General features: G+C 26.4%; 4 protein-coding genes across 4 annotated transcripts; all 4 read left to right on the top strand.

Annotated features, from left to right (window-relative positions):
- Nucleotides 1-797: 797 nt before the first annotated feature.
- On the top strand, nucleotides 798-1,710 carry SRAE_0000048600 (Reverse transcriptase domain-containing protein; the record flags this gene model as incomplete). Its single annotated transcript, XM_024646382.1, has 2 exons — nucleotides 798-1,071; nucleotides 1,268-1,710. 2 exons carry the CDS (start codon nucleotides 798-800, stop codon nucleotides 1,708-1,710), a joined length of 717 nt encoding a protein of 238 aa, XP_024500569.1.
- A 48-nt stretch (nucleotides 1,711-1,758) lies between these two features.
- SRAE_0000048500 (Hypothetical protein) lies at nucleotides 1,759-2,798 on the top strand (the record flags this gene model as incomplete). Its single annotated transcript, XM_024646381.1, has 2 exons — nucleotides 1,759-2,173; nucleotides 2,323-2,798. 2 exons carry the CDS (start codon nucleotides 1,759-1,761, stop codon nucleotides 2,796-2,798), a joined length of 891 nt encoding a protein of 296 aa, XP_024500568.1.
- A 1,089-nt stretch (nucleotides 2,799-3,887) lies between these two features.
- Nucleotides 3,888-10,139, top strand: SRAE_0000048400 (Hypothetical protein; the record flags this gene model as incomplete). Its single annotated transcript, XM_024646380.1, has 2 exons — nucleotides 3,888-4,008; nucleotides 9,541-10,139. 2 exons carry the CDS (start codon nucleotides 3,888-3,890, stop codon nucleotides 10,137-10,139), a joined length of 720 nt encoding a protein of 239 aa, XP_024500567.1.
- A 51-nt stretch (nucleotides 10,140-10,190) lies between these two features.
- On the top strand, nucleotides 10,191-13,403 carry SRAE_0000048300 (Reverse transcriptase domain and Integrase,catalytic core domain and Ribonuclease H-like domain and Retroviral aspartyl protease domain and Aspartic peptidase domain-containing protein; the record flags this gene model as incomplete). The annotated part of the gene is made up of 1 exon (XM_024646379.1): nucleotides 10,191-13,403. One exon carries the CDS (start codon nucleotides 10,191-10,193, stop codon nucleotides 13,401-13,403), a length of 3,213 nt encoding a protein of 1,070 aa, XP_024500566.1.
- Between the last annotated feature and the right edge of the window lie 435 nt (nucleotides 13,404-13,838).

The following is a 13,838-nucleotide window of genomic DNA, read 5'->3' as shown; positions in this document are numbered from 1 at the left end:
GAAATAGATGAAACCAAAATGAGCAAAAGGAAGAATAACAAAGGGCATTCTGTAGATGGAGTTTGGGTTGTAGGCGATGTGGAAAAGACGGAGTAAAGACGCGTTTTCGCTGTTCCTGTTAAAAAACGGGTCAGTGAAACGCTTCTTGAAGTCATTAAGAAGCACGTCGTACCTGGCTTGATAATTCACACTGATCTTTAGCGAGGTTACAACGGAATTGAGGATATTTTGAGATTCAAACACTATACGGTAAGCCATAGTGTAAATTTCAAAGATCCGGAAACTGTCGTCTACACGAACACTATAGAAAGAACATGGAATGGCTTCAAACTTCAAATTCTGGCACGAACGAGAACAAAGAAAGACATGGAGAAGCGTCTGTGGAAATTTGCTTTGCGCCGGGCAAATAAAAAAAAATAATGAGCCGGCTTTCTCGATGCCTTACGAGAAGTCGTTTATATTAAAAAATAATTCACTAATTTTTTTAATAATTTATTAATTTTTTTATAAATTTTTTCATTCAACCAATAAAATTTAAAAAAAGTCTTTTCTATTTTATTTTTGTTGTATAAATCAAATATTTATTAATTACTCTTTTAACTAAGAAGAAATAACTTGAAAAAAAAATTTTTTTTTTTTTTGTTTATCAGGAAGTATTAAAAAATAATAATTTTATCAATCTGATTAAAAAATTCATTTTTACATATTTTAATCAAAAAACAAAAAGGGGGGGACCAACTTTAAAGATCAACCAATACACCAAATTATTTCTCGTTATTTTAAATTGCAGCAGACAGATGATTCATGAGCAAGAAAAACTTATGAAACTCAATATACAATTAAGTTTTCATCAAGATGGGGTTGAAATAAACCACATATCCATTCAAGCAGAAGAAATCAAAAATGAAATATCTTTACTTTTTCAAAACATGCTGAGCTCAAACCGTTTTGATCTAGGCACATGCACAATTCACGCACTAAAAATGGAATTCAAGCAAAGCAAACTGTTTTCTAATCTCAGATATGACCCTAACCCTAAAATCAGAAATCAAGTACAGCTAGAAATAAATGGTATGTTAAAACATGGAAAAATACACCCTCTTGATCAATTAAATAAAATGCCAAAATATATATGTAATATAGTCCCAGTAGAAATAAAAGATTCAAAAGAATTAAGAATCACCTTCGACTTAAGAAAAGTAAATGAAATTCTAGTTGCATTTTTTTATTCATCCCCAAAATTATCTTATTATTTAATGTATTTTAGTCTTTACATTTATTTCGAAATTAGATTTAGTTCCAGCTTACATGAAGATTCCTTATTATCCAGACGACAAAGATGTCATCGGAAGACATTTTGGTAGCACAATATTTTCTATCCTACGTCTAACAATAGGAGGAAAAAATTCTAGCTTCATTTTCCAGTCAATCTTCGATAAAATTTTACAAGGCATGTCCGCCACTAGTTATCAGAATGACTGTTGGATCTTCACCCAAGGAACATTTGCACACCACAAAGAAGAAGTCTTCAAAGTATGCTATAAAATCAACCAACATTCTCTTAAAATAAATCTCAATAAATGTGATTTTGCAACGTTTGAAACAGAAATTTTAGGCCACATTATCAATTGTTCAGAAACAAAAATGTCTCTCAAGTTCACTCGAATTCTTTCTCAATTTCCAATGCCTACAAACATTCACCAACTTTAAAAATTTAGAGGTATATTTACCTTTGTAAAAAAGTATTTTTATGATACCATGAACGAAAAACGCGTCATTGATCAATACATTGGAAATACGTCAAAAATCAAAGAAAAAAATCCTACAACAATTTTCCTACAAGTACAAGAAGCTATTAAATGCATTCAAAATAAATCTCATTACACCAAACACCTAGCACATATTAATTATCAATTACCATTTTGTTTATTTGTAGATGCTTCCCTTCAAAGCACTGGAGCTGCTTTTTTTCAACCTGCTTCTATCGAAACCTTCAATGTAGCAAAACCTTTTAAGTCGACATTACATTGTGTTGCACTATATTCAAAAAAACATGAATATAAAGTAATTCCCTTCATTATAGCTTTAGAATTAAAAGCGATTTCAGATTCTCTTACCTTTTTTGGTGAATTAGTCGCCACCTGCTCCATACATATTTATACAGATCATAAAAGTTTGCTAACCATCATACGTGAATCAACATCTTTTTTTATGGTAAATACATATGGAGTATATTAAACTTTGCTCCAGCTTCCATCAATTGGATAAATGGAGAAAAGAATCACTTAGCTAACTTGCTATCCCGCGCGTATTCTTCTGTAGAAAAGAAAAGAATGAACATCAATGAAATTGATGTTAAATATCTTGAGTTACAAGATACAAAAAAAGAACATTGCTTTATTTCATTTGAATATGCTAGAAAAATATTTCAAGATGTACATTGTGACATGAATCACATTTGTCTTCAAAAAGTTTATAGTATAGTCAAACAATCTTTTATAAAAAATTATCAAAAGAAATCAAAAATAAAATCAATCCTACGATCACATAGAAACCTTATATCTAATTGCAAAATTTGTATTGAAAGAAATGATATCAAAAGAAAAAGAATTCCTGAAATGGAAGATTATCTACAATTAGAACCTTTTGAATCTATGGCAGTATATATAACATATGTGGACAACACTCCTAATATTGCTGCAATTTGCAGATTCTCTAAATATGTTATAATTAAACAGATCAAAAAAGCAAATGCGCACAATGTTACTGAATTCTTTACATATGATATCTTCGCATGATATGGCATACCTCGTAGAATACATTCGGATTGTGCTAAAGTCTTTCAATTCTTAGCATTTCGATCTTTATGCAAATTAAATAACATTTCTCATACCAATGTTGTTACAAATGAACATTTTTCAAATTAATCTATAGAAAAATATTTCCGTACACTTAAGTTGCAAATTTATAAACATAAAATGGTACACAATGGTACTTGAAAAAAAGCTCTTCAATAAATCGTCCTCACCTACAATTGCTTCTCTTTATCAGATTCTTAAGTTTCTCCGGCAGACATTGTATTTAGTTTCAAAGTCATACATCCAAAAACAGCGGAGTTTGCTGAAAGACTCCAACAGTCTAAAGATCTTCAGAAAACAATTATAGACATTTATCAGTTACCTTCTGCCATTGTCATAAGAGATTAGAATTCTAATAAACTTGTCAAACCAAAGAAAATTATTAACTTTAGATATATCACAGTCTCTTCGAATCCTAATGATCAAAGAAAGAATCAAATAGCTTCTCTTTACAAATTCCGCTCTGCATCAAATGGGCATTAACTGGAGCCGTGAGAGATTGCATAGCAACAAAAAAAAAAAAATTTTTTTATTATCTGTCAATCAACTTGGAGAAGGAAAGAGTTGAAATTTATTCCAAACTTTTAAAAAAAACGGTGATTTTACCCAATAAAATTTATATATAAGTAATGTTTTATTGTTATTTTATCATTCTTAAAAATTTTTAACTTATTAATTAATTTTTTTTATAGATATTAATAAATACTATTATGAGCGGTGAAATTTCAAGAGATTCTTTAAGATGTTCTTCAAGAAGTTCAATAAAAAATAGGAAATATAGTAATAATTATATCACTTTAGAAGACGAAATTGAAAAAGAGTAAGTTTGTTTTTTTTAATTGGTTTTTTAAATATTAATGAATTAAAAAAGATTAGAAAAGTAGAAAAAAAACTACAAAATAAAAAATTGGAAAAAGAAGACAAAGAGGAAGAAAAAAATTGTTGGTTGAAACAAAAGGAAATTTAATTGGAAAAAAAAGAGTCTATGAATCAATGATGAATAATAAACAATTTATTCTTTTTCAAAAAATGGTAAAAGAATCCATTGATGAAGGATTCCAAAAGTTAGATGGAAGAATGAACAGTATAGAGAAACAGTTAACAGATATGGAAAAAAAGATTACTCAAGCACAAACTGAAGACCCAAAAAGTAAAATCAGAAAGAAAAAAAAAGATGAAAGACGAAATATGGCATGCTGATTTCAAAAGGAGAAACATCAAGCTCACAGATACGAACTCTGAAATCATAAATGGCCTGGTAGAGGTGAAGCGGTTGATCTTTAGAGTTGGTTTTCCCTCTTTGTTTGTTGATTAAAACTACGCAAAACTAAATTTTTTTAATCATATTGATAAATTTATTATTTTTTAATACTTCCTGATAAAAAAAAATTTATTTTTCAAGTTATTTCTTCTTAATTAAAAGAGCAATTTTTAAATATTTGATTTATACAACAAAATAAATATAAAAAAAAATTTTTTTTTATTTTATTGGTTAAATGAAAAAAAAAAATAAAATATTAAAAAATTAGTGAATTATTTTCTTTATTTAAACGACTTCTCGTAAGGCATCGAGAAAGCCGGCTAATAAATTTGACTTATTTGCTCGGTGCCAGGCAAATTCCCACAGGCGCTCCTTCATAATTTTTTTTGTCTTTGACCGAGCTGGAATCATTAATTTGAATCTATTCCACGTTCCTTCCATGGTGTTAGTGTGGATGCCTTCTTAACCGTTAACACATTCTTCGGTTTCCAAAGCATCTGCTTCAAGTCGACAGAAATAGCTCAGGAATAAGCAAACAGTCTTTTTACTGACTTCACACTAACTTTTTATGGAGTTTACTGGATTTTTCCACAACCATAAATAAGTCATGTGAAGAATCTTGCGAAGCGGAAAGCACTGGCCAACAAAAAACGTTTCATTCTTGGCACTTATGCTTTTTCTGCAGCTTTTTTTGGTGCATCTGGAGAGAAAGTTTTGCTCTTCAAAAAGTAGTTGAGCTTCCATATGTAGAACAATCCATTTTCTTTTTAATTATTTTCTCGTCTTGGAGAAGCTTAAGAGCTGCCTCCTCATTGAAGCAAATGTTTCTTAAAGAATCCATTGGTGGTATTGAGGCCATTTTAAAAGCGTTTTGAGTAAATAAGTATGTTAAAGTTGTTAACAATTAAAATTTATGATCAAATGTCAATTTTCAAATTATTTTACATTTTTTTTTTTGCTTTTTTTCTCAGTTTTTTTTTTTCTTTTTTTTTTTGATTTTCCGTGTTTTTTTATGTTAGAAAAAGTAAAAAAATTTAAAAAAAATGTTTATTTAAAAAAATTATTTGAGGGAGAACCGACTCTAAAAAAGATCCTGAAGAAAAGTATGAAAAATTGAAAAAAATTTTTTTTCAAAGCAGAGCCTCCGTGACGCAATTGGTTAGCGCGTTCGGCTGTTAACCGAAAGGTTGGTGGTTCAAGCTCACCCGGGGGCGATTCAATAGTTTTTTGTAGCAAGAATAATAATATATTTTTTATAATTTAAAAAAAATTATATTTATCTTATTTTTATTTTATAGTTAAAATGTAGTAAAAATCTAATTTTATAATTTATTGTTGATATCTACCAGATTCATAAATAGAAAAAAATAAAACTAATTTAATTTTTATTAAAAATAAGAATTGGTAAAATATAAGCACTTTGGAATCCCAATAATTATTAAACAATTTATTAAATTCTACAACAAAACAAATTTTTTTGCCAAAATATTTAAATAACGAATATTAAAATTATTATTTTACTATTTTGTTTTTATAAACTTTTCTAAAGTTTCTTATATTATTGAGTAATTTCTCAATTATTAACCTCTATATTCATAATAAATTAATTTGCTTATATTAATAGTTTGGTATTAAAAAGAGAAAGAAATAAAAATGATTATTTTTTATCTTTTTGTTACTTTTATACTTAGTTTTATCGTTTCTGTTTAACTGTTTTTTATTTTATGTTATTTTTCTATGTTGATATTTCTCTGCTTTTGTTATTAAAAAATAATATATATACACTTAATAACATTATTTAAATTAATTAATATAATTTAATGTAAATGTAAAATAAAAATGATTGCTTTAAATTTTATTAAATTAAACTTTAATATAGAAAAATATAACTGTTTTGAATATTGATATCAAAATCAAAAAAAAAATTATCAAAATATTTTATTTGTATCTTTATATTTACAAAAAAAACATATAAATATATTACTTATATTATAAAAAAAAATTTACAATCTTTTGTTACTTTGATTTTTGTATAATAAATATTTTATTTCTAATTAGGCTTAATTTAATTTGTTTAAGAAAATTTTTTGATTCTTTCATAGCTTTAATGTATGGTTTATACAATTTTATAGCTTTTTCACCAATTATTTACTACTAATATAAAATTTTTAATAATGCTTATAATATACATTATTTGTTATATATTTTATATAATTATAAAAAAATTATCTTAATACTTATTTTAGAAATAATTTTATTTTATATTTAAAATAATTTTAATTTACAAAAATAAAATATTATTTTAATATTATTTTTTTTCTTAAGCTAATAACTTATTTAATAATAATATCTTATAAACTTTCCATTTCTTTGAAAAGAACAGTTTTGTTAGTTAGAAACAAGCTATGTTTACTCTTTATAAAAAAAATATATAACATATTATTAAAATTATAATAAAACTAATAAAAAAATTTTTTTTTATAAAATTATAATTATTAGATAGAATTATAAATTATTTTAAATAAATATTTTTTATTTGAATAAAAGTTATGTCTATTTAAAATTTGACTTTAAAAATTCGTTTAATGTAAACTTTAAAAATTTACTTTTAATAAATAGTTTTTTTTATAATTTTAAAAGTTACTGGTCATAACTTACAAAATTAAAGTAATTCAATAGATAATTAAAATATCTTCAGATAAATTTTTTTTCTTAACATATTTATTAAAAAAGTTTTGGCTATTTTTAACATTAATTGAAATATGATCGTGAAAATTTTAAACAAAAAAGGTTTATTTTTTTAAATTTTTAACATTAAAAATAAATTTATTGGCGAAAAAAAAGTTATATATAAATTTTAATTTAAAAAAGGTTTTGAAAATGTAATTTTTTAAAAAAAAACATTTTATAAAAATTTAAAAAAAGGAATCTTACCTGACTAACTTTAGAACTTGAAGTCTTAATTTTTTTAAATTTTAGCCATTCAATAGAAAATTAAAATACACTTGTTTATTTTTTTCATAAAATCAAATTTTCAATTTTGAACAAAATTACGTCCATTTAAATTTATTTTTGACCAAATAAGAAATTAAATATAAATCTTTACATTTTTATTATAAAAACAAATTTTTTTGTCGTTTGTTGTTTATATATAAAATTATGATTAAAACCTTTTCAAATAAAACATTTTTTTTTTGCTTTTTTGAAACTTTTTTAAATAAAGATAAAAATTTTTAATAATTAACTACATTTTTGGTATGTAGCGTGTTTTGTTCTCTAAGAAAAGTTTTTGAAAAAAAAATGTCTGAAAAAATCATATAAACTTAATTCTCGTTTGCATATATTTAAAGATTGACAATTTTTTTGTATTTTTTAACTGTATTATAATAATGTTTAAAAATTTTTTTTTTGAATTTATTAGTTAAACCATCCAGATAAATCAAATTAATTTTTTTTTAAATTTCATTTTTAATCAGATTTTTTTTAATAGAACTAGAAAATAAAATATAATTAACAATCATAAATAATTATATAAATTTGATTATAAACTTTAACCATAAACTTTTTTCGGTCAAATTATATAAACAACAATTATTATAATATATATTTTAACCTACAATTTTTAATAAATTAATCGTTTTACAATAATTTTTTATTATTGAGTGAATTCTTAATTTAATGTATCTTTTATAAAAAAAATATTATAGTAAAATATAATGTATTTTATAGCTTAGTATAAAATATAATGATTAAATTTCTTAACTTTTTTTTAGTAATCACTTATTTTTCATCACATAATTTTAGTGTCTATTTATTTTTGCTTAATGATTTAAAATATCATATAAAAAATAAATTAGTATTGATTTAAACACTGGAACATTGAAAAAATGTGTTTTAGTATTAAAAAAATAATTTTTTAATTATAAAAATTAACAATTTAGAAACAATTTAAAAACTTAAAGTATAAAAAGATGCCTATTGCAGGAATCGAACCTACGTCGCCACGGCCACAACGTGGAGTACTAACCACTATACTAAATAGGCCAATGAAAGCTAATTATATAGTAATTTAGAAAATTTTAATTTATTGTTTTTATAATTATTTTTTTAAAATGTTAAGCTTTTTACAATAACTATATTAATATATTATTTTAAGCTAACTTTTTTTTTGCATATTAGCTTTAAACTTTGATATTAAAATTAATATTTTTTAACAGCTATAAATATAAAATGTAATATTTTAAAAAATTTAAATTTTTATTGTTAGATAAAAATTATTATGCTACACTAATGTTAAAAAATTAAATGAATTTTGTTAAAAAACTGGCCGGTAGTAATTAAATTATAATAAGTATAAAAAGCTGTTTTTTGAAATTAGAACTTTAAATATATAAAAATAATGGATCCCAGGTTTCCATACACAAGCAAACTTTTATTATAAAATTTCGAAACCTTTGCTAACACAGCTAAAAAGAACAACTATACTACTATAGAAGTATTACTCTTCACTGATAAAATATACTTAAAACCTTTCTTATATACTATTTAAAACCTTAGGTGCTATAACCCATCACTCTTTAAAGTCCAAAAAGAAGAATTTTTTTTACTCTATTTTTTTTTACATTTTGAAGAGTTTCTAAAGACACTTTTTAATAACTGAAAAAAATATTAATTTTTTATATTTTATTATATTAATGGATAATAAATAAACAATATATGAAATAAAAAATTATGCGCATATAAAAAACATTTATTAATAAGATATTTTAAAATATATTTATTATATTTTTAAAAACATTATATGCAGTATAATAAAATTAATTTTTACATTAGTCTTTAATTTGTTGCATTATAAAATTTTTATTTTTTTAACTAGCTTGCTCTTATTTTTCATTTATAAAAATTAGAGTAAGAACTAGCTCTTAAAGGGATTACGTTATACCAACCCGATCCCAGTCTACATATATTCATAAAAATAATAATCATAAAATATTTAGTCATTCTCTTTTTACGTTTTTTTATATATTTATTTATTCTTCAATTTATTGTTAATTTTAGGGTAATAAATTAATTTCGACTTAGAGTTTCTACTAAACTCTGAACGCTAACTCAGAGTTTCGACTAAAACTCTGAATTTATTAGCTACAATCTTCAATTACGAGGGAGATTTAGACTTAACTGCGAATTAGACTTACTAAGACCCCGAATTTCTCAGGAACAATTCGACTTGGTACGACTCTACACAAAAAAAAATTTCGATATTACAACACAGAATTCTATAAAAAGAATTCTATTAAACAGCTATTAGTCTGGATTGGAAAGTTGACGCTACTTATACCCAACTTTTAACACTTTGGAGAACCAGTTTTCAACAAGGGCAATCAGAGACTACCAGACTTCACATACATCTCAGGAGTATAGCGAAGAGGAATACTCACATCTTGGATCTTACTGACACCAGGAGAGTGACAAAAGGCAAGGAGATCTTGCAAAAACACTACGATCTACTACAAGACATACAACCATCCACTGAACAGAGTATTCATTTAATGAGTGAAGTTACTACAGGAAGTGAAACTACTATGAGTACAAACGGGGAAAGGAAACTATCTTCTTTCTACACTAAAGACTTAGATGCTTTCAATCCTAAATTTCAAATTTCAACATACATCAGTATTCTAGAACGTGCAATGAGAAGAGATCACATAGAAGAGGAGGATGAGAAAGTAGATATATTATGTTTGAAGATGCCACCTTACATTTATGAAAGAATCTCGGACATTACTGACTATGAAAAGATGAAAGAATTTCTAGTAAAGAATTATGATTCAAAGATTACGAAAAAATCCGCGCAAGCCAAACTCAGGGTAGCAAAGGTTAACTTGAAGAACTTGGAGGAAAGTTTGAGAGAGATTGGGAAACTGGTAGAGCAGGCTAATCCTGAACTCAAAGGAGATTCTCTTTTGAACCAACAAGTTAACGACTGTACTTCTCGTCTTCATGCTGATGATAAATTATAGGAGTTTTCTGCTGATTTCTTACTTACTTCTTGGGAGCAGTACGTAAATGAAATGGCTGCAAAACAGATTCTTATAAATGATCACAGAAACCATCCTGATACAAAAAAATTTAATAATAGTAAAAGATTTAACAATACAAAGGATTCTTGCACTATACATCCACATGGGGCACACACCAACGCTGAATGCCGTTCTCAAAAGACTACAACGAATCCTAAGTTAAACACATATACTGTAGACAAAAAAAATCAAAAATTGATTTATGAAAAAGTAATACTTAAAACTATATCAAAAAAAAATCCACAACAGGTGAATATATGTCACCTAGAAGCCATGATAGATAGTGGTGCTTCACATGTCTTTATGAATGATGAACTAGCCAAAGAATTGAATTTAGAAATCTCCGAAGCTAGTGGACCACACATAACTACTGGTGGTGGAAAAATAAAGTCAAAAACAACTTCTACAGATATTCAATTGAAATTGCAGGGTAAAACTGTAACAATTGGAAGAGATGAGATTCTGATAATCAAGAGTGATATCCCTATAATCTTGGGAACCACAGGCTTGAGTAAGTTGAATTATTGCATCAAATTTGTCAATAATAGAGATAATTCTCAGGCTGCTTGTAACTTCTTAATGGGTAACGAAGAAGAACTTAATCTCAAAGAAAAACTATTAGAAAAGTATCCTCAGGGATTCTCAAAGAATAAATTTGATATTGGATGCTGCCATTTAAAGGCACCAGTTATCGAATTTCTCAACGCTGAACTTCCTAGTTTCAAGCGATATGATCCAATTCCACCAATGATTGGGGAATTATCCACACAAATTCAACAATTTGTCAATCTTCAAATATTAAAACCTTCTTATACAGTTCGTTATGTAGCAAACACGCTAGGTGTTAAGAAATCTGATGGTACAATACGAATGGTAACTGATTTTAGAAATGTAAACTCTATCATTGTGAAGGATAGGTATGTTTCTGAAAAAATTACTACTATAATGAGAGACTTACAGACTTACACTGTCTGCTCTTTACTGGATATTACCAGTGCTTATTCTCAAGTTCCCCTGGATGATAGTAATTGCGATACCTTAGGATGCCGTCTTAAAAGTGAAACTTTTTCTTATCAACGCTTACCTCAAGGGTTCTGCAATTCGCCGTCATACTTTCAGAGAATCATAGATCACTTGATAGGAAATATCAAGAACGTAATAGTATATCAAGACGATATACTAGTATTATCACCCGATATAACAAGCCATACTGTTACAATAGAAACTGTCGTGTCAATATTAGTACTTAATGGATTCAAATTGAATATCAACAAATGCCAATTTTTTAAAGAGGAATGTGAATTCCTTGGGTATAAACTGAAACCAACTGGAATTTCTCCTACTGAAAAATTCAAACTAAGGATAAAAACATATCCTGAATGCAACTTAATTGCTGATTTAAGAAAATTTCGAGGAATTTTCAACTATATCAAACATCTTATACCTAATTCTTCAGAATTAATGACCAATATCAATACCTATATAGGTAATACCCCTAAGAAAGAGGGGAGAACAAAAACAATTATACCAGAATCAATAAAGAATGACATAAAAAAAATGGTACAAGCAGCAATGGAAACCAATGGAATAAACTTTATTAATTATTCAAAACAATTTTACTTATTTTGTGATGGTAGCTCTATTGGGGCTGGAGCCACCTTGTGTCAATCAAATCTTATAATTAATACCCCTGAAGCTCACATAGATTTCAAACAATTTTATGCTGTGGCTTTTTATTCAACTTCTTGGCACCCGTATCAAAGGAACGCACCAAGTGTCCTATATGAAATAAGAGCAATTAGTTATGCGTTGTCTTATTTCTCTGAAATTATTAATAACTGTAAAATTGTTATATTAACAGATCATAGAAACTTACTGTCAATAGTCAACAGTTCTAATGACTATAGATTTTTAAAATATGCTTTTAACATAGCAAGTTATAATCCACTATTGGTGTGGATTTCTGGTACTTCAAACGGAACCGCTGATTGGTTATCGCGTCAAAATGAATCACCTTCTGAACCAGTTCCACAACAATGTCCACTTTATCAAAGGGGGGGAGACCAATTGCTCATGCAATTACAATTAAATCAAAAAAAAGAAAATAAAAACAAATTACATGAAATAGCAAAACATTATTTCGAAACCTACCATTCAAAATCAATTCATAGCAATATACAAAAAATATGGTATGTTATAAAAGGGAGGCTAGTTTCTAACAACTATAGTCCACGCGAAGCAAAAATGATACTGTCAAATATTAGAAAAATGATAGATCAGTGCGAGATATGTTTGAATGAAAATATTATTAGAAGAAGAAAACCAAAGAGCTCCTTCTTCACATATCCATTTGAAAAAGTATATACAGACTTAAGTTATTTCGAAAAAATCGCTGGTAAGCCGAATTCTGAAAAAGTCATAGTAATTTCAATTATTGATGGATTTAGCAGTTATCTTATTGCGGGAACACTGAATAATGCTTCATCAACATCAATCAATAAATTTTTCCAAGACAATTTATACAACCGTTTCGGATATCCTGCTCAAATACATAGTGACAATGCAAAATGTTATAGTGATGGGGAATTTGCAGAGACATGTAAAAAAATGGGGATAATACAAAGCTTTTCAATAAAATATTCTCATGCTACTAACCAGATGATAGAGAGATCATTCTCTACTTTACAATTAGCTATTAGGAAGACTTGTGCAGAAAACAATACTAAGCATTGGAGAGAACGTTTAACTTGGATTGTTTATCAAATAAATAATTCTTGTTTCGGCGAGGAAAGTTATTCACCAAATCAATTAATTTATTCCTATCCACATCGTACTACTGTAGAAAAAGCAGATGGAAATTTTATACAAAAAAATTTAATGGAATATCATGGAATAAAAAAAGAAATTCAAAAATTACCAACAAGAAAAATCTTGTTTAAGAATAATAACAAGAAAGGAAAATTAGGACAACAGAATAGTGTTGGAAGCACCATCGAGGTGTTGAATCCCGAATCAACACATCCTACATATAAAGTACTGCCCGAAGATTCTACTGATCTTAGAGAGTCCAAGAAAGTATCAAGTCAATGTTGTAGAAGTCCTTTAATCTATTCGAGCACGACTGGAGCTCAAATGATCATGGACACTCAACAGACTATAAAAAATCATTGTTCACCAAGAATTCTTATTGGAGAACAATCTTAGACTAGGGGGAGAGTAAGAACTAGCTCTTAAAGGGATTACGTTATACCAACCCGATCCCAGTCTACATATATTCATAAAAATAATAATCATAAAATATTTAGTCATTCTCTTTTTACGTTTTTTTTATATATTTATTTATTCTTCAATTTATTGTTAATTTTAGGGTAATAAATTAATTTCGACTATTAGTTTTAATTTTTTGATTTAGATTTACTAATATTTTTATTTTTTTTTTGGAAATTTGAAAGGTAAAAAAATAAAATTGTAAATATTTTTATTTTTATGTTTAACAATATAAAATATGAAGTTTTATTGGTTTCCAATTTCAGACCTTAGTTCACCTAAACTCAACACACATAAATATTATAAATGTTTATTTAATTCAATTCACTATCGAAAATTTAAAGCAACTTATACAATTTATTATAGCACAAA

Source organism: Strongyloides ratti, scaffold srae_scaffold0000003, assembly GCF_001040885.1.
Source record: "Strongyloides ratti genome assembly S_ratti_ED321, scaffold srae_scaffold0000003".
NCBI lineage: Eukaryota > Metazoa > Nematoda > Chromadorea > Rhabditida > Strongyloididae > Strongyloides > Strongyloides ratti.
Note: the sequence above shows the minus strand (reverse complement) of the source record. Positions and strands in the feature narration are given on the sequence as shown.